This window comes from Stegodyphus dumicola, chromosome X2 (assembly GCF_044657685.1).
Source record: "Stegodyphus dumicola isolate Sdum_Otavi_A_Nest chromosome X2, ASM4465768v1".
NCBI classification, from domain to species: Eukaryota; Metazoa; Arthropoda; class Arachnida; order Araneae; family Eresidae; genus Stegodyphus; species Stegodyphus dumicola.
This window is the reverse complement of record NC_140781.1, coordinates 92,545,079-92,569,398: the sequence shown is the minus strand read 5'-3', so window position 1 is coordinate 92,569,398 and position 24,320 is coordinate 92,545,079. Positions and strand designations below refer to the sequence as shown.

The window sequence follows — 24,320 nt, the reverse complement described above, 5'->3', positions numbered from 1 at the left end:
AATTAAGCAAAAGGAAATTTTTAACTGCTGCTGCACCAATATTAACTTCTCGTAATTGACTCTACAGCACTCTAAGAAATACTAAAGTCAGGATCTTATTCTGATGCTTCTATTTTGAGAATTCAAACAGATCTAAAACACTTCTCTGTCAAAGAAGGATTCCCATTTTGTATCTTCAAAATGAAGCCAATATTCAAGGATGGAAAGCAAGTATCCCACTTCATCCTCCCGTTTTTTAAAGTTTTGTTTGTATTTTACAATATATCTAAAATTACAGGAAAAGAACATAATCAGAAATCATTCCTATTGCTTTACCCTATATGTTACTTTGTATTTTGTTATTGTATCGGAAAATATTTACAATGTTGGTGTGAAATGTTCAGTTTTTGCCAGTTTATTCTAATTTTCTAATTGTATTTCATGCTGATTAAAACAAAACTGGTTTATTTAGCTTTTTAAATCTTGTATTAGATCGTAGAGATTCTCGAGTATTTCTTTCTTTGATTTAAATTGATTTTTATTTTACTAGTAGCTTTAGGTAAGTCACTTCTGTATTCGCAAAAAATAGCTTTATGTAATTCAACGCATATTTCTGATCATGTGCATTTGGATTCATGGTACCTGCCTGAAATTTTTATTGCCCATTCCAATAGTAGTTAACATTCATATGCATTTCAAAATCTTCCTCACTTTTCTGTCTTTTCGTCCAATATGTTTTAATTCAAATACATCTTTATTTATCCGTGATGCAAATTTTGCTTTTCAGTATCATTTTACTTGTTTTTCCTTGCATGTAAATTCTTTATTCATATTTTTACTTTTAAGTTGTTGTTGTTGTTGTTGTGACTTATCTCACTTGTCTAACAGTAACATCAGAACAAGCCCATGAAGTTCATCGCGGCAAGGAGTGCAAGATTGCGCCTTGAGTGGCATACAGGTTGGCAAGTGCCTTGAGTACCCATACAGGTGACAGAACGACTTTTTTCAGTTCCGCTCTCAATTTTGATGGAGAGCGAGCACCCTGGGTGAAGGCGGGTCCGAGGGTCTCCCACCCATCTTTCTCTATCACGAACTGTTGAGAGCACTTTCGGCTCGCCACATATTTAGAGTGCTTCCATGTCGCACGGACACTATACATTTACAAACATCCATGCCTTCTCCGGGAATCGAATACTGGGCCCTTCGATACGGCAGTCAGCGTCGCTAACCAATATCCCGGTTGGGAGGCCTTTTAATTTCTTCTTTGCTCAGTCTTCAACATTTCTAGTAACATTCTTAAATAATCAGGTTGTAGGGCTTATATTTATTTTAACTAACATTTATTTTAAGTTTAAACTATCTTTCCTGTCAAGCCTTACTTTCCCCTGGAACTGCCAATGCCAGAGTATGTAAATTTTAGTAGAACGCGCAAGGATTCAAATTATCAGCGGAAGTATTCTGAGTTAAATAGAAAGGAAACGAGTTCGAGATGTGCTGTTCTTACTTCACGAGCGCGGAGATAGTTAGCCAGAAATTGAAGAACCCCGCGTTTCGGCCTGTGTGCTTGCCTCGGAGAATTGTTAATTGTTCAACGTGATATTCAAAGTTTGCTGAATTAGCAGCGGTATTGTAAAACGCGGTGAGGTTAGTTACTTTTAGAGAGCCTCGTAGTTAGAGTCTTGTTCAGAAGTCAAACAACAAAAATCAGCGTTATACCTACAAAATTTTCACAGAACTAGTTTCGATGGTTTTACCAAACCATCATCTTCAGCTGCAAAACCGGAAAAAAAAAAATCGGTTTTGCAGCTGAAGATGATGGTTCGGTAAAACCATCGAAACTAGTCCTGTGAAAATTTTGTAGGTATAACGCTGATTTTTGTTGTTTGACTTCTGAATTAGTATTTATTCGGCGTGTTATTGTGTCTTAATTAGAGTCTTGTTATTATTTCTTTTCAGGTTCTTATTTTTATTTTACCGCGGGGTCGGCGTAGTTTGTGAGCGTCAAGAGCACGCAATTGTAATTTCTTAAGTTGAATAAAAAGGGACTTAAACCCTTAGCAAGACTCTGTCTATTTTCCAGTTTCAACAGTCACCTCTTGGTTGCGTGCAGGTTGGAGGCGCGCAACTCTACAAGGTTACGAAAATTTATATTACTGCTTTACTTTTATTTTAAAAATCTGAAAAATTATTCCAGTACTTTTAGTTGAATTTTATTCATAAGCACATTTATGTTTTGTATAATAAGAAAATGTCATATCAGTTTTTCATAATATAGTTTAGTTTTAATCTTTGGTAGCTTTTATTATTATTTATTTTTATTACTATTACTGGTAGATTTGAAAAGTATTTATATTTTACTTAATTATTCCATAGCAACATGTTTATTTTTGCATTTGCTTTCTTTCATTTTTTTTTCAACGGAAGCAGTAGCAAATAGAGCATTGAAGGATTTTGTGTCTCATGACTTTTCTTTCATTATGACATATTCTTTAAATTCTCATTTACACATATGACATCAGATTTATACATATCTATGTAAGATATAACAAAATACGATGGCTGCTTTAAGAAACGATTGGTGACCTCAAAATTAACTATTCTGAATTCAGTGTTCTCCCCCCCCCACAAGTTCATCTGTTCTCCCAAATTCGAGATCTTTCCATGTTACATAACAACCTAAAAATTAACCAATAACAGATTAGCTGCACTTATGTATCATACTTAGTATAAATACTCTCGAATACGTGTTGAGTATGCTACCGTTACATCACGAAAGCATGCTGGAAGGAGGATAAAATACCTACAATATAGATATAAATTATGATGTGCTGTATATATAAATTATGATGCGCAAAAACGCATATATTTATACTTATTTTTTGCTTGTATACTATTGCAAATGTTACCTTAATTAACTTGCTACTGTACAATCTTGCTAGTTATTATTGGCTGTTCAAATTACATTTCCTCTCCAAAAATCTTATTTTTATTATAATTCTGTTTAACCCTCTGACTGTCATAGTTGTTTCTATCTGGTCTCTCTGCTCTTTGCGTACATTACCTTGTTCTTTTAAATATTCCTTTCTTTTTTATTATTATTTTTATTTCTTATGATGTAGAAATCACTCTTATGATGTGTACTTAGATTAGGCAAATAGTTGTTTTACAAATCAAGGTATTAAAGGTTAAATAAATACAACACTAGCTTTGCAAAGCGATTTAAAATATGTTGTGCTTTTAAATAAGTTTATTTATTTCATCTATTTCAGATTCCAGATTACGAGCAGCTTTTGAAGCAATATTTCGAAAAGCGTTGACTTTACAAGATGCAAATCCAAGTGAGAAGGTAAACAATTATAGGCAAAAATAATTAAAACACTTTGAACGACATATTTTGTTGAAATTATGATAAACGTATATTATTTCATTTTGATACTGAGTCCTGTCATAGTAATGGCTTTAGTTATTTAGGCTTATAAAATTTTACAGCTTGAAGATATGTTCATGGATAACTTAACGAAATGTTTTTCTTTGCAGTCAGATAGCGGACCTCCTACTCCAAATATCCAAAAAAGAGTGCAATTGGTATGTCTATAGAATATTTTATATTTTTTCCATTGATTTTTTAGCAGATAGGCAGTGCTGTATGAATGTTATTAGGCCACTATCATGCGAAACATTATTGATCCAGCTGCCAGTCCTAAAACGTGTTTATAGTTCTAATACACTATTTAATTTATAAATATATTTCCGAGCTTGAAATTCTTATTTTAAATAGAGAATTTCTGCGAAAGGTACTTTATTACTGCGTAAATGCTTAACTCAAAAGCTAGATAATGATTTGAAATTAATTTTGCTGCATATGAAAGAATAATATAAAAGCGTTTTTTATTACATTTATCACAAAAAGTCAGAATGCAAAAGACGAAATTGTTTAATGTACGTTCAATAAATCTCCGCATGCTGTTTTTCAGCGTTATATCTAAGCTTTGACAAGTGCTTTTGCAACGGATCTCGCTGATTTCCTCGGACTCCTTCAAACGCTTCTATAGCCTGTTCAACAAGCATTTCGATGTGTAATCGTAATTTTTCGAGTTCTGTCTCTAATGTGTGTAATGGGTTTTTTTGGTACATGTTTCTAGTGTATAAATGCGTCTTTAAATTTTGTTTATCCAAATGCAAATTACAAAGATATTTGGAGCTATTTCCAGTGTTTCTTGAAGCATTACCTTTGCACAATAATGAAAGCTTTTGTTTCTCGCACATTGGGTTTCTTTCTGCATTGTTCTCTTTTTTATGTAGATCAAGTTAATATTCACAGATTTTTGTTCATTACTTTTTAATTCAATTTTATGTTGTTACTTACCCCATTTGTCTGAGAGCAACTTCATAACAAGCGCACGAAATTCATCGTGGCAACGAGAGCAAGATTATGCCTGTCTTTGGGCATTATACAGCCTTGAGCACTATACAGGTGACAGTACGACTTCGCTCAGTTCTGCCCCCAATTTTGACAGAGAGCACCCCGAGAGGACGGGTCGGAGGGTCTCCCACCTCTCTTTCCTTACCACCAACCACTCGAGAGGACTTTCGGCTCGCCATACATTTAGAGTGCTCCCATATCGAACACTATACATTTACAAACATAAGACACTATACATTTACAAACATCCATGCTTTCTCCGGGATTCGAACCCGGGCCCTTCGGTAGAGTAGAAGGATCCCCTAACCACTATACCGTCTGGGCGGCACTTTACTTTTATATCTGAAGTTAATATGTAGAGTCATTAAGGTTACTTCGAAGTACAAATCTTAAAAAATGTGCAGCGCCCTCACAGGGATTCGAACTCCAGACCTCCTGATTTGCAAGGCGGACGTGCTCCCGATTACATTGTGAAAACATGCGGTAAAAAGGAGATAATATCCAAATATGATATATGATGATTAACTGGAAAGCGTACTGAATACTGGAAAAGGAAACTGCAGCTACTGTTTTGCCATGAAGTGAGTTGAAAGGAAAAATAGTCGAAAGTAATCTTAATTCCTTCGAATAATTTTGCAAAAATGTTGATTTCGCTGCATTCCCCTTTGTTTGGTAATTATGAGTATACCCTTGCTATCACTATTGTTTCTAAAATTTTCGACACTTGGCGCACATTTATAATTTTTATGTATTTAAAACTAATGATTTCATGATCTTGAAATGATTATTGATGCTATTTTTATTCGAATTTAGTGTTTAAACACAACTGCCATTAGTTTTCGTATTCATAAAGAGCCCACCAGCGGCCGAGCGGTAAAGTCGCTGAACACTGGTAGTTCGGTCCGACGTTCGAATCCCGCGAACGGGCTGGCTGCATGGGCGTTTTCGTGGTTTTCCACATGTGTAACGTGTATACTAGTCAGTTTCCCTTAGAAAGTCCTCCACGAAGGCATCCTTCCCCTTAGGCAGATAGCCCTAGTGTGCTTTGCCATAATTAAATAAACCAAACCGTATTCATAAAGATAATATATCGTTATTTAATATGAGTAGAATTAACATTTTTTTTTACTTTACCTTAATAATAAAGATTTCAAAAGCAATAACTTTCTTTTTCTTTCAAACTATCGAACGGATCAAACCCACATGTATCTGAACAGTATTTGACCTAATATTTTTACATAATTGCAAATACGTATATCTTGGCCAGCTATAGAAAAAAATAGTAAAGTAAGGATTTATTTTGAAAGCACGAGTTTAAAGAATTGGTAATAAAGAAGGTAAATAATTGGCATTTAAAGAATGGTAATAAATCTAGTCCTGCATATCTATTAAATTACATCTAGTAGCTCACATGCATTCCTAATACTTTTGTATTGAATGCTGCTACATTTGCGTTTCTCATGTTGTTGGCATTTACACAAGCTGTTCACAAATTTTTAGAACGATTTCGGTAAAGAATCAGAGAAAAGCTTATGTTTTTGAATAAATATTTCTGGCAACAGCTTCTACTTTTAACATTATTCTTCTTTCAAAATGTTGAATGTAAGTAACTATGGATTGAAGGATATGTGTTTGCGCTTTCCGAAGATAAATATTACTATTTCATAATACAAAAACTTTATGAAATACATAGTATGTAGATTTTTAAGTGCAAAATAAGCAAAATGGAAAAGTAAAAACTGTCAGTCATTATTTCTACATGGAAATGAGACTTTATTTAAGCGAACAACCGAAATGAGAAATGTACTGTTCATAATGTTTCCAAAGTTAGATAGTTGTTAACAAGAGAAATTCGCAGAAACAGAAATTAATTGCAAAGTCTGTAAAAATGTTTGTAGCAACAATAAATAAATAATAAACCAAGATTTACAACTTAAAAAAGCTAAAAAACATAATGTTCCCCAGCTTTTGCCGAGGCATGGGTTCAAGACAGAGTAATTTGTAGAAGCCTGCATGAAAACTATTTAAGGTAAATGGAAACACACCGTGACTTTTGATGAAGCATGGGTTTACGTAAATGAAAAAAAAAAATTCCTTTGTTCTATCGAAAACGAACAAACAAAAATGTACAAAACTTGGTTCTGGCAATTGAAAATGTTTTAATAAGAGGTTTATGATTCTCTCAAGATTCCCTAATAATGGAAGATTCAAAATAAGAAGAGTGGGGGAAAAAGGTGCTAAAATCAACTCAACGTATTATCAAGAGAAAGTTTTGTGTCCGATATTTACAGAAAAGATTCCATTTATTTTTCCCAATTTATCTTTCAAGTTAAAACTAAACATTATTCCACTAACTGGCAATTTAAAAAGCAGTGTTTTATTATTCTGTAAGTAGCAGTCATCTTAAAGAATAATATTATAATTATTAAATGTTTATTCTCTTTCTCAGAAGTTGTCCCTTTCCTGGGTGAGCATCTTAACGATGTGGACTGTACCGTAATTTAAAATACTTTATATCACACTATCTAAAGTCTAATTTACTCTCAATGAATTATTCCTGTAATTCAAAATTATAATATAAAAATAAGATCTTTATTCGTTAGCTTTTCAAAGACTAATCTGACATCGTATCCTCGCCGATTATATTTATGTGAAAATGTGTGAGCACAGCAGTTACAAAAAATTTATAAAGGGGTTACAGACAAGCTTTCTATCACTTGTACTTCTTTTTGGTAAATAGTTAAAAATACGCTTGATATATTTTTGTTGAGAAAAGGATATTCATAAAAATACTCTAAAACTAGCCATTTCATCAACCATAATTCAAACACAAGAAACTTAACAGAATTCCATGATTTTTAACTTTAGGTTGAACTAAACTGCAACAGATGACTAGCACATTCTGAATTATTTTCTTCACGTTGCAGAGTAATAGTTTTATAAGTTTTCAATTAAACAAATTGTAGAGAAATTTTCATTTGTTGAAGGATGTATATAAATTTGACTTCATAAGTATAGTAAATTACCTAGTTCCGAAAATGATAAAAATAAGATAGCAAAAGGTAGTCAACATACATTTTTCAAAATAATTTTAAAATTCTAGTAGCTTGAAAACTATAATTCATTAAATATTACATAAAAGTTTTTTTTAATATATTTAACATACTAAATGCTTTCCATTCAAGTATGAAAGTTTATCTGTCAGTTCATGGGATGAAAATTCTAGTCATTTAATAAGCTATTTTTTATTTAAGGAAACTTAAGCCAATATTTCTCAAACTCTTTTCAAGAGAGACTATTTTTATATTTTGCGAAAGACTTTACTGTTGTCCCTTTCGAAAGAAATCTTTTTAGCATACGTTACTTCCAGTATACTTATATTTTAAAAAGGCAATTAATTCTAATTAATTTAATTTTAAATAATTTAAATTGTTTATTAATTTAATTTAATAATTTAATTTAATAATTTGAATAACTAATTAATTTAATTTAAGAATTTAAAAATTTAATTAATTTAATTTACTAATTTAAATAATTAAATAGAAGAAAATTTAAATTTAATATTACAAATTTTGTATCTATGTAAATAATTTTAGTGAAGTTATAATTAGATTTAAAATTGCAGTATCTCTTGCATAACGTAACGTGAAAAGGCTCAAGAGTGAAGCAGGGAAAATAAAGTTACAGGGGCAAATCTATTTAATCTCGATGTAAATGGCTATCTCACCAAAGTGACGGGATAGCGCCAAGCTGGCGATGGTTTTAATGACTAATTTTGTCACCGAAGTTCGCGAGAAATCCTCAAAAGTCACCAAAATTGGCGACAGCTTTGTCCGGTTTCTGTATAATCGACCCGTATAAATATGCAACTGCAACGGTATCTAACCTTATGTAACTGTATGACTTCCAGCAATTTCGAGGAACAGAAGGTACTGGAAATTTCTCAGCGGTCGGAGGAAATCTATATAAGACCAGAGAGAGTATCAGTTTTCAGTTTTTACTCAGTTTTCAGATCTGACTTCGGAGTATTGAGCGACTCAGTGCGAGCTTCACTTTTTAGATGCGCTTTGCATTGCCTTTTGTTTAACGTTCTTAAATAGTTTGAAACCTAAATTCTGGTTGTGCTCGGCAATATGGAGAAGAGATGTACGAGTACTTCTGTGAAATATTCTAGAACTGTAGAGCGTTTCTTTTGAGAAAATAATTTTATCAAGCTATCATCGGAACTGTGTGCAATCAATCAATCATGAACCCATACGCACATAACGTTATTTTTCATTAATCAAGGTTATTAGATTTTGAATAATCCTTATCTTATTAACTAAAAATTTAAACAAATAGTAGTCAAACTAATGAGACGGATGCACCTGCCGAACTTTGCATAGCTGATTTATATTCGAATGTATGCTGGTAAGAAACTCCAGTCCTAAAAGCTTTAAATCCCTGTTTTTTTCAATACTAGAGTGAGAAGTCTGTAGGTAGAGTAACCTGTGATAAACTTCATAAAATGACAATCGTGAAATAAAAAGTGATAAATATTTACTATGTGTAATTTCCAGCCACTGAGATTTTTAGTTGCAGTCTGGTGCAGGGATAGCAAACAGGATTTTTTCAAAGTGCTAAAATTAAATCAAATTGAAATGCAGTTTTTTTCGCGGGCCAGCACCTTATGTTTATATACTAGTACACAGGATGCTTACACATTTTTATAAAGACTTCGCTGAAGGATTAAAAAAGAAGCAAATATCTTGTAATAACTCGCAACAACTTATTTGAAATGAGAAACATCATCTGCTACTTTTAAATTTATTCTTCTTTCAAAATGTCGCATGTAAACAAGTGTGGACTGAAAGATATGTTTTTGCGCTTTTCAAAGAAAAATATTCCTGTTCCATAATTTAAAAGCGTTATGAAATGCATAGTATTTAACTTTTTAAGGGCAAAATAAGACACACTATTAAAAAGAAACGGAAAAACTATCACTCATTATTTTACATGGAAAGAAGACTCCAAAATGATACCCGGAAAAGGTAAGGATTGTTTCTAATGTTTCTAAAGTAAAAGCTCTAGCAAAAGGAGAAAATTCGCTGATGCAGAAATCAATTTCGAAGTCTTTGAATATATCTGTAATAAGAAGACATAAAATAATAAACCAAGCTATATAAATTAAAAAAGCTAAAAATCATAATATTCATCAGCTTTGCAAAGCATGTGGTTCAATGCAGAACAATTTGTAGAACACTGTATGAGTGTAACATAAATGGAAACACATTGTGACCCTTCATGGAGCATGGGTTTACTTAAATGACTGCAACAAAATAAGGTCTATGCATTACCAAAAACGAAGAGACAAAAATGTGCAAAATTGGGTTCCATCAATGCAAAGAGAGTTTCAGTAAGAGGTTTAGGGTTGTTGCAGGATTCAGCTAACAAATAAAACGGGATAAAATTAAAATAAGAAAAGTGAGAAAAAGTGATAAAATCAATTTAACATACTATCAAGAAATGTTTAATGTCCGGTACGTACAAATGAAATTCCACTTTTTTTTCCCAGTGACTTCCAAGGAGTGAATCTTCATCGAGACAAAGCAACAAGCCGTACTTTGTTATGAACTGATAGCTCCCGCCGTTAGTTGACGCTCCGAGCGTCATGTTTCTGAAGTTATTCGGTAACTTTAGTTTTAGAAAAACGAAGGTGTTCAGCCTAACAATACCGTAAGGTGTGTGCCTAATAATTATGCTTGTAATCATTCTAGTATAGGTGAATAAATTTATGTGTGTTAATATGAAGCGGAATTATCATTTGCATCTGAATTTTATGCTCTAACAGAAATATATGAATGGTAATATAAATAGTTATCACCTACTTCGAAAAGTACCACTGCATTCCTTGAAAATATGAAGACTAACATAGGTATTGCTTATATACCTCTTCAACGAGTTCCTTCAATGTCTCCAGAAGTTTCAGAAATGGACTATTCTACCTTTGGCCTCCTGAAAAGATCTCTTTCTAATCGCAAACCCACCACGATTGATGGACTCTGGAAAATAGGAAAAGAGCAATGGAAATCAATACCCTGGAAATTTTACGAAACGCTCTTCTTTCATTGAGTCAAAACGCAGACTAGTCGCTCAGAAAAAAGGCTATCGGATCGAACATTTAAAAAAATACGCTTTACATTTTAAACATTAATTAAAAGGCCTCGAAATCGTTCCTTAAAATATGTAAACATCCTCTGTATAAAATATTGTTTGCCTGGTACATTGAATGGACTCGTGCATATTAGCAGTTTTTGCAAACTTTCATAGATTCTAAGATATTTTTATTCCCGCTAAATTCAAACGAAAAACTCTTGCTATGAAATTAATGTCTTGCTCTAAAAATCTCTAGTTATGCATTGTGTTAAACTGTATGTTACTTTATTCGTCTAAAATTTCAACTAATACAAATAATAATAAGTTGTGGAAATCTTGTAAACGGTATTTAACCTTCGAAAAATTTAGTCTCATGCTAGTCTATAGTGCATATAATAAAGTAATAAAAGTATTTTTAATTATTTTCATTTTTTTAGCCTAAAGAAAGAGTCATAGACATGTCACAAGAAGAGGTAAGTTAATTTGTTTGTACATCTAGTGTTGTGCATAATATATTAAGTAATAATTATACATTAGTAAATATCCAATGCGTACATGAAATAAATCATATTCAGTTCGTACTCGCGCTTAAGCGCAAAAGATGTTTTTTCAGTGTCTCCGATGTTTTTTCTGTACTTTGTCTGTACAATATTAACATAATTTAAATATTTAGGTCTGGAAAATCCTACTGTGTATTTCTCTATGAATTTTCTTTCTGCCTTTAGCAACTAGCCTGGGAGGAGGAGCAGCTAAATATTCCTGTAGATTTTAGCAAATGCCATATCGATCCCGCTCCCTTTCAGCTAGTTGAAAGAACTTCACTAATGAAGGTAATAAAACCATTTTAATAGTCATATCCTCACCCTTTATATTCTTATAAAATGGATCTGAGATTCATCCATATTGTCTGACCTCACTCTATCTAGCTTTTTGCTTAAAGAAAAAGTTCAAGATGTTTCAAAATATTCATCATTCATCTCTAGAAAATCTTATTTTTATTTCCTGTGACCTTCAATTTTATAAATCATTACAGTGAAGTGAATTTGTTTTCATTTTACATCTTTCATAATAACATTCATGCCTAAACCTGTACAGATAAATAAAATATTTTTGAAGCAGGAAACATGAAAATCTGCTGGCTTTGGGTTGTTCGAAACACGGATCTTTCACTTAACTGGTTTTACATACTAATTAGTTAATTATCCCGGGCAGCTTTTGCACGGGAGTCAAACCTCCCATAACCTTATTTTCTCATAACGAGAATTAAACTTTTACAAATATAAGTACCGAGAAACCGTATTAAACGTTAAATTTCCGTATTTGTCATTTTTTTTTAACTGACATTGCCAAAACATGAATACTTTCAGTTAAAAAACTTCTGTGACTGGAAGTATATGACTACGACCAGCGATTGCGAAAATAAAAGCCGGGTAAGGACTTTTAAGCCGGGTAAGGAGTCGGTATATACATATTTAATACTGACGATTGCAACAAAAAAGGAGGTGCTCAAATAGGTGTTATAGCAGTCCTATATACAAAATTTCAACGTTCTGTGGCTAATCGGTTTTGAGATATGCGAGATAAATGCGTGCATACGTAAGTACGTACAGATGTCACGATCCATTTTACAATATGTTTCAATATGTTTTGGGAAAAAAAGTCCTTTATTCTGCCCATACGTAGAGACGTCACGCAAAAATAATCGTCCAAATGGATTCGGAAACAGTCAAAATAGATAATCCAGATTAAGTATGATACCCGAAAGTTTTCGCGATTACAATACTTCCTTTACTTCGTACAAGGACGTAAAAAGGAAACTTTATCACATTTATATGCGATTTGCTCTGTAAGTGACATCTAGATAGAAATAAAGGTTACGGTTTTGGTATCGTTAATTTGCAGCTAATATGCAAAACAAATTTTTTAAATAAATCACTTATTCACAAAAAGTTATTAAGATTTATAATGATAAAATAACATTTTAACTTTAAAATATCTTTTTGCATCTTAGAATGAGATAATCCAGAACACTAGAATAGCAAATAATACCGGTCAACACTGATTTTATTAAAATTGTATATAATTTATGTTGATTTTTATGTACTTTTGTGGGCTAATTACAAAGTTTTGAATTATTTTTTTTCTTCCTGCCACAGTTTTAGAACATGAAATTACTTTTCCTCGTGTTTTTAGTATTCACTGCTTTGTTTTATGCAATTGTTCAAATATTATGGATGATAGAAAGATTTTATACGGTTTTTCAAACAAGATTTTAAATAAGCAGAAAAAAGTCAATAAGAGTCTCTTTATCATTAAAAAAATAAGTACAAAATATGATTATTATGACGTTCTCCTGTGCTTATACTCTGCAAAATCGAATAATACGGTTTAACTGTGATTTTATTAGATGCATAATTTATGTTGATTATTATGTTCTTTCGTGTGTTGATTACAAAACTTTAAATTAGATTTTTTTTCTTGTCTTATGGCGATTGCTCAAATAATGTGGGTGATAGCAAGGTTTCTAAAACAAGATTTGAAATTAGCAGGAGAAAGTTAATAAAAACCACTCTTTCACTAAAATCATAAGTAAAAAATTATGATAATAACAGGAAGAAAAATACTAAAAAGCAGAAAGTTAAATTTAGAAAGTTGAAAAGTAAATCAATTAACAAGTTGTGTAATTAATATTTTTGTAAAGTAAATATTTATTTTATTGAAATAAACCTGCTGTTATTTTTTAAATAGAAACATTTTAATTAAAATTTTACTAAAACAAATGTGACTTAAGCCACATTTGTTTAAGTGAAATAGGACTAGAAATAGTGAATTTAGTGAAATAGGACTTACTCTTATATTGTCATTCACAGTTTTAATTTTAATAATTGGATATTATCGCGTTTTGTCTCTTTTTTTTTTTTTTTTTTTTTTTTTTGAATGAAACTTCTATGCTGAATGCGGAAAAAAAATATAAATTAATATAATATTTGAATTTAAATCTGTGATTTTCAAATACTATATGTATGCATATAGATATATGGGTACGTCTCTCTATATACACAGTTATCATATGTACATGGTATTTACACATATGTATATGTGTATGCCTTTATCCGCGTGTGCATATCATATGCATATATCTGTTTGCATACATGCTACACATTCTTGTTTCTGTTCATATGCAAGTACACGTCACTTGCATATACCATACGCATATGCATATCAGTATGGTTAGGTTACTTATGTAGAATTCTAGAGAGCAAGTTAAACATGCGAAACACAGCTGAAAGTTTTTGCCTTGAGCTAACATTGCATACTTGAGGAAAAATGAAAGGGAATTTATGAAACCCCATAGTTGTGAGGCGCGATGGTCGACGGACAAGTGACAGGGGAAAGATATGACTTTCTCCGCACCCTAAATGATTGGGGGAAAAGAATTTCTCTAGCCGAAATTTCGGCCACCGTCGTCTTTTTTGAGATTTTGCAGCTCTGGCCGTTTTTTCGGTCACCCGTCTTCTAAGCGTTAAAAAAATTGCATCAACCAAATGTGATAAACTTACATTCAGTTGGCTAATTTTACTGTTTCAAATCTTAATAATGCACACTTAAGCTAAATTTTATATAAATTCTCATATATAATTCTGACTGCTTATGAAAATTTATTTATTGCCATTTTCAGGTGCACTCTTTATTCTCTATGCTTGGACTGAATCATGCATACGTGACTGCTATTGGACGACTGGTTGGAGTAGTGGCTTTGAAAGAGGTAAGTTATTAATATGTATAAGTTATTCGTATTTAAACTAAATTAGAACTAAAACTAAGAAAAATAAAAAATACTTCTGTACTTCCTTTTTACATACTGTATAATGTAAAATGCATGAAACGGAATAATGTAATTCTCAAGCGCTACAGCATGTATTTTTATTGTCACTAAACTATTTTGAAGTAAACTAGTACATAGGTTAAACTATTGTATAAATAATATCGTAAACAAAATAGTAAACTATCATATATGGTGCTACCTACATTCTTTGATCACCTTTTTCAATGCTACAGATGGAATGCTGTTATATTATGTACTATATTTATTTAACACATTTAACTTAGAGAGATTCACTGATCTTTAGCAAGCTGTATCTTGTAGGGCAGCTTGTAATGTCAGCGTAACCCACATATGCGCCCACATCTAGCACTAACTAGTTTCTGTTCCTATTTTAAGAAATATACGTGAACTATAAAATGTAGTATATCGGGGAACTGAAAGTGTAATGATAATATTTTGTAATGACGTTTGTTTGGTAAATTTTTAGAAAAAATCTAATTCAAGCCAAAAGTTCAATAATGAATAAAATATTCAATTTACATCTCAACAATTGCGAACAGTTAATTATTTTATTTTTATATCTCCCAAATTCAGAAAATACTGCGTATGCAAAAAAAGCCTTTATTACTAAAATTGTTAATGAGCCACCCCCATCGATATAGTTGTTAGTGCTCCTGACTGCTGTATCGTTCGTTGGGTTTGTGTTTGAATATGTTTACACATATAGTATTTGTGTAGCATAGTCGCCCTCAAACTATACGGCGAGTTGAAAGTCCTCTAAAGTCGTTTAGTGGTAGCGAAAGAGGGGTAGGAAACCCTCGGAGCCATCCCCGGGCTCTTGTTCATCAAAATTTGGGATGAAGCTTGGTAAAGTCATCCGGTCACCTGTATGGTGCTCAAATTCCGATGCTAACAACAAACGCAATCCTATACCCTTAGCCACGAAAATATTTGTTTCCTTGTTCTGATTAGTTCAGAAAGTTGAGATAAGAGACAACAACAACAACTTGTTAATGACAGCTGCATAATTAAGAAACAGACTGAAGAAAACCGAACATCGTTAGTGAACTATAACTGACAATAAAAAAAAGCGGGACGAAACGTCCTTTAAAAGAATTAAGACATAATTATCTGTAGCAGAACAATTATGACATAATTTTTTGTTTCGGTCAAACAGTGCATGCATTGAAACAGGCCCTGAATTGAATTTATTAAATCAGCGGTTCCCAAATTTTATTCTTCTGTTTTCTTCCTTTTAAACCACAAATCAGAATATTATTCAAATTCATATTTTTATTTATTTATTGGTTTAAGGCATGTTTAAGTAATAAGTTTAATGCATATTTAAGTAGCAAGTAGAGCAGAAAGTTAAAAATTTTATTTTAGAATACTATAAAGGTAAATTTAAGTTTCATCATATTTAACAAACATGCATCATTATTTATCTATTTATTAATGCATAAATTATTATTATTATATATAATAAAAAAATTAAGAATTTTTTCTTCTGATTTCGCTTCATTTCCTTAATGCCTAACTTAAACATTTTTATCTACCTTCTTAATTTTTCCACCTTTATGATTTTAAACATGTCTTAACCATTTCTTATTATGAGCTGAATCTACCAGTCTGAGGTCGATTTACTTCCCCGAGAACTTTAAGTTCCCCCTTGGGGGAGAAAATCCCCCACAGGTTGCAGACTTCTTCACAAGTTCAACCACAGGTTGAAACTGAAATGTAAAATTCCTAGTACAAAGCTATAATTTATCTTATTCATATTTATGTTTGTGTAAAATTTAGCTGATAAAGCGTGATAAATAAACACGCTGAGGTAATAATTCAAAATCTGTCATTTGCAATATGGAAGAAATTAAAAATACTACAACTTTTTCAATAAATACGGTTATGAATTGTACTATCGATGCAATAATGTATTTTCTATATTGTAGCACAATAAATTTAAAGCCTTTGTGAATTGTATTTCTAATTTTATTTAGCTAAGGAAAGCTATTGAGAATATGCAAGGAGGAAATTCTGTGAGGAATGCACCTCCACCATTTGAAACTGTTCGAATTTTTAATAATTCATATGGAAATTCAGATTATCCTTCTGAACCGCCATCAGAAGCTCCATCTGAAACTGAAACAGCCTCAGAATGTGAAGAAGTTCCGGCACGCAACAGGTTTGTTTCTATCGTCAGAAATATCCAAAGGACTAATCCAACATCGCCTGTTTGATTTGCTTAAGTCAACCGTCTCTGTTACCTTCTACATGGCAATACAAAGCAAAGGAATATGACTTGATACTTTTCATCATGTTAAATAGTCTTTCAGAAATTTTTCACAGGGTTTGTTGAAATTTCGGGAAGAAAAATCATTTTTTTTTCATAATATTTGTATTATTATCATTAATATTTCAAAATATTATATATACGAAGTTGTTACTAGTCTAATACAATTTTACTCTTCCAAGAACATTTGTTAATGCAAATTCTAAAAATGAAGAGGCATTACCATCACAAATATGTGTATAAAATATTGTTAGCTAATGCTATCACAATCAGTCTCAATATGTTGTGACAGCATTAGCCAATAATCTTTTAGGCTGGGTGTTACATTTCAGGTACGATTCCAACATTTTGCACATTTTAAAATTATTATCTAATCTGTTTGTCCTAATTATGATTGTAAATTTATCCATTTAATAATATATAAAAATCAGTTGTGAAGTTTACAGAATTAATAGCACTAAATGATAAAATTCATTAGCTAAAATAATTAATTTCGAGTTTTATTGTAAGAAATGTGGCTACAATAAAATAATGCAGCAGCATGATGCAGGTTAAATATCCATGGAAACTCATTTTTCCACTCTAAAAGTCAGAGCATATTCAAATACAAACAATTTCAATATAAACCTGACTTGAATTTCTGAAAGGTCAGTTTCATATATTTAATCTTAAACAATAAAATATAACTCAAAATATTAGTTTAAGTAGTTCATATAAAATATCAGTGCATATTTTTGCTAATTCTACTTTTCTATGTGCACTAAATATAGCAAGGAAGGTTAAAAAATTGCAACAGAAGATATCAGAATGAAAAAGTAACTTGCATCTGATCTTCTAACTTACATATTTGTTTCCAGAACTCAGAAATATTTTCCTGTGCATGGTATGTTATACAGAGTAATCTGTGACAGTAGTCTGTTAAGATTTCAAAAAATTGCAAAAATAAAAAAAATAAGTATGCGGAAATGAGATTTGAACGAAAATGATCGCATTAATATATAATTTTGGCAGAAGATAAATATTAACTTTAACGTTCCACTGTTAGAAGACACTGGCCCATAACTATAGGAACATTCATAAATAAGATAACACTAAAAACCATAGTTCAGTAGGCTTTTCTGATAACTGATACCTTGAACAACTAATCAAAATAGTATCAAAAGCCTTTAGTAGCCTAAGAACTTATTTCTGTTAGTATATACCCTGAACAACAATAAATAATCACATAAGTAATCGATTTCATGGAAAAAGAATACGGTAAAAGTTTGATAATTCGACAAGGTTGGGTGTTCGATAATGCCAAAATATTAAATACGTGTAAACTACGGGATGTGCATAATTTATTATTCTGAATCATTTTGCACATTATTCTGTAGATATTTTGGAATCTACAGCATTGCTGTTGCGTGAAGACCTTTCAGACTTTGAATGCCCACCTTCTTGTTCAGTAAAGATATTGAATAAAGATATGGAAGAGAATACGAAGATTATTTATTTCTTCATTGTTTGGGATTATTATGTTCTGTAAATTTCACTAATGTCTTTAATGGTTTAACAACTTTAAGCCAAGTAATGTTAGTTAAATTTTCTTTGCTTGACACCAGTAGGGTTTTCCACAATTGTTCATATTTGGTTTCTGAATCCGTTCAGCAAACTTCATTTTCAAATGGTGTGACTAGAGAATTGTTTGAAAGAACAATTTAGATTGAATTCAGTAGTTCAGAATGATAAATTACAAGATTATCAATACTTTTGCTTTTTTCAACACAATCTTGTTGCATAATATTCAGTCATAATTACGCCACCATCAGTATTCAGTTACCATAAGTTACTTCCGAATGATATGCTTGTGACATGATTAGGTAACGTTCCTATCGGATATATGTGTGCCGAATGGTCGAATATGCCAAACGATTGGACTCCAAATTATCGGACTTTCACTATAAATCATTTACAATGGTATTCTGATAGCAGTTGTTCTTCTCAGATACAGCAGAGTATATGCAGTTCGAAAATATAGGTTCAAAAGTCCGCAAAGATTAAATAAAATTAGAAAAATTGACATATGGAGGAAATTCATTAAAAGTTTGAATATTTATCCCATTGTCCAAAATTATCCTCCTATATAAGACTCATTCGCTTGCAAACCATCTTTTACAAACCGATTTTCCTCCATATGTCCATTTTTCTAATTTTATCTAATCTTTGAGGACTTTTGATCCCATATTTTTGAATTGCATATACTCATCATAAATTTATTACTGAGAATTATATAACTATTTTCAGCTCATAGGGAATTTTGTTACATGATTGTTTTATGAAAATAGGTATCGGAAATTTTAACTATACAGCTTGTCTGATTAAAAATATATTTTAGTTTAATGTGAAAAAATGTTTTACGAATTGAAACGTGGTCTAAGAAAACACAGAACTGAGGTAAAAAATTTTCTTCACAATAGTTTTAACCAGCTTTGCGGTCAATATTTTATATTAAAAATATATTTGTGTCATATTTTTCATAATTTTCTTGTATGCAGTTGTATATTTTATATACTGGTGGCTTACTTAAAACTTTTGACGGGAACCTATGACTCAGAATTTTTAAAACCATTGTTTCTCAATATAAGCATGAGCATTTATTTCTCCTGAAACTGATGTAATATGTATTTTGTGTTTGTGTTGATAGGTTCTGGTAGAATTTTCAATAAACTAAATATAAACGATTAATCTTGTTTATTATTGAAATTATTACTGTATAATTCAAGGGTACAGATCATAGATGATGTAGCTCAACCTTTATATAAATTACGTTAAATATACAGGGTGAAGAAGGCAGCTACAGATTTTATTTCGTTAGCAATCTTAGACATGTATTTCCAGTCACAAAGTTTCTTAAAATAACCATAGAAAAAAATGCGAAAATCAATTCAGCTCGAAATGTGATGTTCCGAAGTGCATAAAATTTAACTATTTATATAATACCCGTATAGCAGGAGTTTCAGTTACTATAATGATCATTTTACTCACTAAGTTAAATGCGAAATGTTTCATACCTCTATGCGAAAAATCCACAGAGATATTCATAACTATTATTTTCTCGAGATCAACTATTAGGGCATTTTCTCCAGCGGAAGCCTATAACAGGAAAAAACGTTTTTTAAATTTTTTTAATTAATTTTTTTTTATTTTAAAGAAATATTATGGAGTATTTGATTTTTACCGAAAACATTCACTGAAGTGATCACAATAAATTGTTTGCTGTCTAATAACTCCACGAAATTCACGGATAAATATACAGAGCCCTTCATATTTAACTTATTAAAAGCACAACGAGTATTTTATTTGCCGCATTTTTCCTTTACGTAGGCCATATTAAAAATTAGATTTTATATTATGAAACCCTCTTAGCCACAATATCGATACTGCTGTCATACAAACCTCAATCTAATTTTGAAAAGTTTGCAATTAGAACTACCTGTTTTAAATTAATATTCAAGATAATAAGCTTTTATCAGCCTTTTTGAAATACATTATTGCGTGGAAATGCGAAATTGTAAAGTGTAAACTAATTTTTAATTTACAAATTTTGCCCACCAATCATGTACTATTCTTGGATAAACAATTCCCTCACCCGAAAAACAAGCACGTGAATCCATTCGTCATAACAGAAATTAATCGTAGGTAAAATTCATCATATGAGCTTACTGTAAATTATTTCAGATAACGCATTTTACATGACAATACAGAAACTAGAAAGAAGATTAATGATAGATATCAGTCATAAAACCAGAAAGAGTGCCGCTCAATCGGGGTAGTGGTTAGTGACTCTGACCGCCATACCGAAGCCCCGGGTTCGAATCCCGGAGATGGCATGGATGTTTGTAAATGTATAATGTCCGTGCGATATGGGGGCTAAGCTGCAAGCTTAAAGTCCTCTCAAGAGGTTGATTTTAGGAGAAGAGGGGTACAGTGCCCTCTCTCAAAGCTGGGGGCGAAAATGAAATAAAGTCGGGCTATTATTTATATGGTGCTCAAGGCCTTTGCCAACGACAGGCGCATTTGACTACTTGTCACGATAATTGTCATGGGCCTATGCTCACCTTTCCTAGACAAGTGAGATTGGCAACAACAAACCCGAAAGTTAGATTGGTATTATCTGAAAATAGCACCTTTGTTCAATTTAAAAGAAAACTTTAAACCAAATGAAAAACTTCATTAAAAATTTCGTAAGCTCAAGATAAGACCTCTTGAAAGACTAGCATCAGTGAAATTAGAGACACTATAAACAGTTTATCCCCTTGTCAAGAAAAGGACATTTTTTGATGCCCCTAATTATGTTTCTTCCTCCATACTTTTAAGAATCTAGCCTCGTCTCCCGCGAACTTCTATATAATAATTTGCTCGTCTCGCATAAAGTTCACATCTTTAGGTATGGTATTTGTTAATTTATCTCAAGATGACCTTTACCTAACATATAACAACTTCAGTGAAAATTCCCTTTTCTTTCTACATTGTCAGTATAAACAAATTGATAAGATGAGTTATGCTGAATGCTTGAATAGTTATTGCTTAAAAAAGTTTCTCAAATTTTGTATTTTTAATGGTACAAATTCATAAACATCTAAAATAATCAAACCAGATGAAAAACAAAACTTAAAACTTTATTTCATGTTGAGACGATTAAATTTCACAGATGAGTAAAACGGTTAAAAATATATCAAGGAGAATGCAGTAAAAAGTTGGAACTCCCCTTACTACACAAAGAATGTCACAAGCCTCAAATTCACTTACGATGAAAAGTCTAAATCGGTAAGTACTGAACAGTAAGCTCAACAGAGCCCACCACCAGCTGAGCGGCAAGTCGCTCAACTCTAGTAATCCTGACCTAGGTTTCATTCCATACGAACGGGCTGGCTGCATGGGCGTTTCCGTGGTTTTCCCCTATGTGTAACATGTATATGATCCAGTTTACTTTAGAAAGTCCTCCATAAAGACATCTCTTCCCTTAGGCAGATAGCCCTTGTGTACTTTGCCATCATTAAACAAGCAAACAAAGCCAACAGCACAACAGGCAGCAAGAAACTAAAAATCGTAACTTTGACTTCAAGTATAGTCTATTATTTATGCCACTGGCCTAGGAGGAAGGAGTAATAGTAGAGAACCATTCTACAATAATCACTTCCAGAACCACAAAAAACATGTTTTCTGACTATTAGTGCACTGAGTGAGTTTGCAACAATAACCAACATGTCGACAGCCGAAATTAAGCAAAAGAACTTTTATATCAATATTATATTTTCTTCCCAACAGGATTTAATGCAGGAGTTACTGTGAGGTTATATATTTTTTAATTACTTGACTTTCTAATTATTTCTGTTATATATTTTAACAAAATCACTTTTTCTCAAAACTGTCCGAGACGAAATTGCTCCACTTGGATCATAAATCTATTCAGTTAAGAATACGATTATAACTTTACGCAGTTGAAATGTCCTGGATAAAAATATTTGTGCTTGTCTTGCATTTGAGTGAAAAATTATCATTCATTTTAATCTGCATTACTGAAAGTAAATACAGTATGTGAAAATATTTATTTTGTCTCAGATAGGTTTTCTGGAGCTTTTATTGTACTGTTTATATACATTTTACAAAAATGTGAAGCATTCAAATATATATTATTTCCCTTTACAGAAAAATATACCTTTATATATACTGTACACTATTTCATCTGCAATAATATGCATCATATTAAATTTCCGAAAAATTTTATCTATACCTGTTTCAGATTAAGCTTTTCCTTGCATATAATAATTTGTGAATTAGAATTTTATAATCATTTACTTTCTTCTGCAAACTCTATGTCAAAAGTGCACGCACACAACGATTTACGATTTACTATGATGACATTGAAAGTTTAAGGTTCATAACAAATATACAGTTTGAAAAATTGCTATATATATATGGTTGACTTCGTATGTAAAGATCTGTAAATAAATTGACTATTCAATGAACACTATTCAGGATGCAGCAAATCACTTCATAGTAGGTGTCACAGTTGGAGGTACTTATTTCCGCAAACGCGTATTCAGAGATAAGATCGCTGAAACTTGCTATTGTCCACATAAGAGGAAATTTTCTTCTGTCGTTTTGCAGGCCCTTTTTGCACACAGTTTTCCACACAGTCTTTGTTGTAGCTGACACTGCGCGGGAAACGGAAAAGTCTCAATTACTTCTTCCTCCAGGATCCACTTAGCTGCCACCATTTTTACATATAGCCTCTATATCTGTGACGAATTCGAAAGACAAGAGGTAGCGTAAATAAATTTATTTGGGTTCTTTCTAGGCTATATGCAAAAAAATAAATAAATAAACTTATAAAATATTGTTCTCACAGTAGGGTGAATAAGTTCCTGTTTAGAACTCAGCCAAGATGAAAGTTCTTGTTTGGAAATAGTTCAAGATGAGGGTAGGCTCAAGATGAGGCTGTCTTGAATTAATCGAATCTCTAAGCCGGTGGTTGCCAGACTGAGCTGTATCCGAGCAGAATGCTCTTCGTAAGGTAGCGGTGAGCCCGGCTACCTCGCTGTAAATCTCTTAGCAGAGATATTAATATCACTCTTCGCAGAGCGAAGCAAAAATTTGCTCGTGACCGAGCTGGAAAAAACCGAGAGAAGGTTTCTCTCTCTACTTACTGCGACTAACTCTTACGTTTTCTCTCTCTCTGGAACTGCGTTCCATGATTTTGTTCAAGTTGTCCTGGGCGTGTCGGAAAAACTTCTAGGATCCTTATTTGTCCGTAATTTTTAGAAGCGCCTCTTGATTGGCGAGAACACTTTGATTAAAAACTGAATGTGATAAAGACAGCGTGGGAAAACGTCCGTGGGAACTTTTCGATTCCAACTGGGGGTCTCAAACCGGATGGTCTGAGACACTGAACCTATAAACTGCTGAAAGGGAACTGAACAATGTCTCCTTTCAAACAACTATAAGAGCAACAAAAAAAAAAAAAAAAAAAAAAAAAAAAAAAAAAGCTGAGATTGTTTTGTGACTGCTGGTCACTTCCTCTTTCCGAGAATTCGCTAAGAAATACTCTGTGCGTGGGAACTTTCGAGGTGGTCATTCCTTTCCTGAGAACTTGTGGTGGTCGATAAAATAGCTTAAGACGTTACACCGTTTTATTAAAGCATTCACGTTAAAGCCACGGTCCTTATGAGTACCTTCTGAACGTTAAAGCCACGGTTCACAATATGTTAAATTTATGAACTACAAATACCTTGTCAAGTACCAGTAAGATATTCTGACACTGAAGAAACAATCTTTTGCCAATCTGAGTTTTATAAGTGTTGGAGACGAGTGAAAGAAACATTGATTTTTCTATTGATTAGTGCGTATTTATTTCGGCTCCTGAAAATCTGAACATAATAAGCGGCTGAGTTTTATAACCTGAGAATTTAATAAGCGGTAGGCACTATACAGTTTTTCTTTCCAAATCTAATGAAATATATTCAAAAAATTACATCCACATTAAATTATTTGAAATTTTAGGGTCATGTTTCAATATTTGGTGTTTTAACCACTTGCGCTACGACTAAACTTCACAGTTGTGGTGCCGTGCGCTACAAATATAACAAGAGGTAAAGTGTCTCATTTACGCCGCTCCGCGTCTG

General features: G+C 32.2%; 1 protein-coding gene across 1 annotated transcript in view; it reads left to right on the top strand.

The window, feature by feature from the left end:
* The window catches only part of LOC118198107 (chloride channel protein 2-like), a 63,166-nt gene extending 43,786 nt beyond the window's left edge, over window positions 1-19,380 (top strand). Inside the window, exons 20-25 of the mRNA XM_035369715.2 lie at window positions 3,249-3,325; window positions 3,517-3,564; window positions 10,975-11,010; window positions 11,263-11,367; window positions 14,217-14,303; window positions 16,361-19,380. Of these exons, the coding sequence (XP_035225606.1) occupies window positions 3,249-3,325; window positions 3,517-3,564; window positions 10,975-11,010; window positions 11,263-11,367; window positions 14,217-14,303; window positions 16,361-16,600 (593 nt within the window). The 3' untranslated portion in view covers window positions 16,601-19,380. The remainder of the gene's footprint in view (window positions 1-3,248; window positions 3,326-3,516; window positions 3,565-10,974; window positions 11,011-11,262; window positions 11,368-14,216; window positions 14,304-16,360) is intronic.
* Window positions 19,381-24,320: the final 4,940 nt, after the last annotated feature.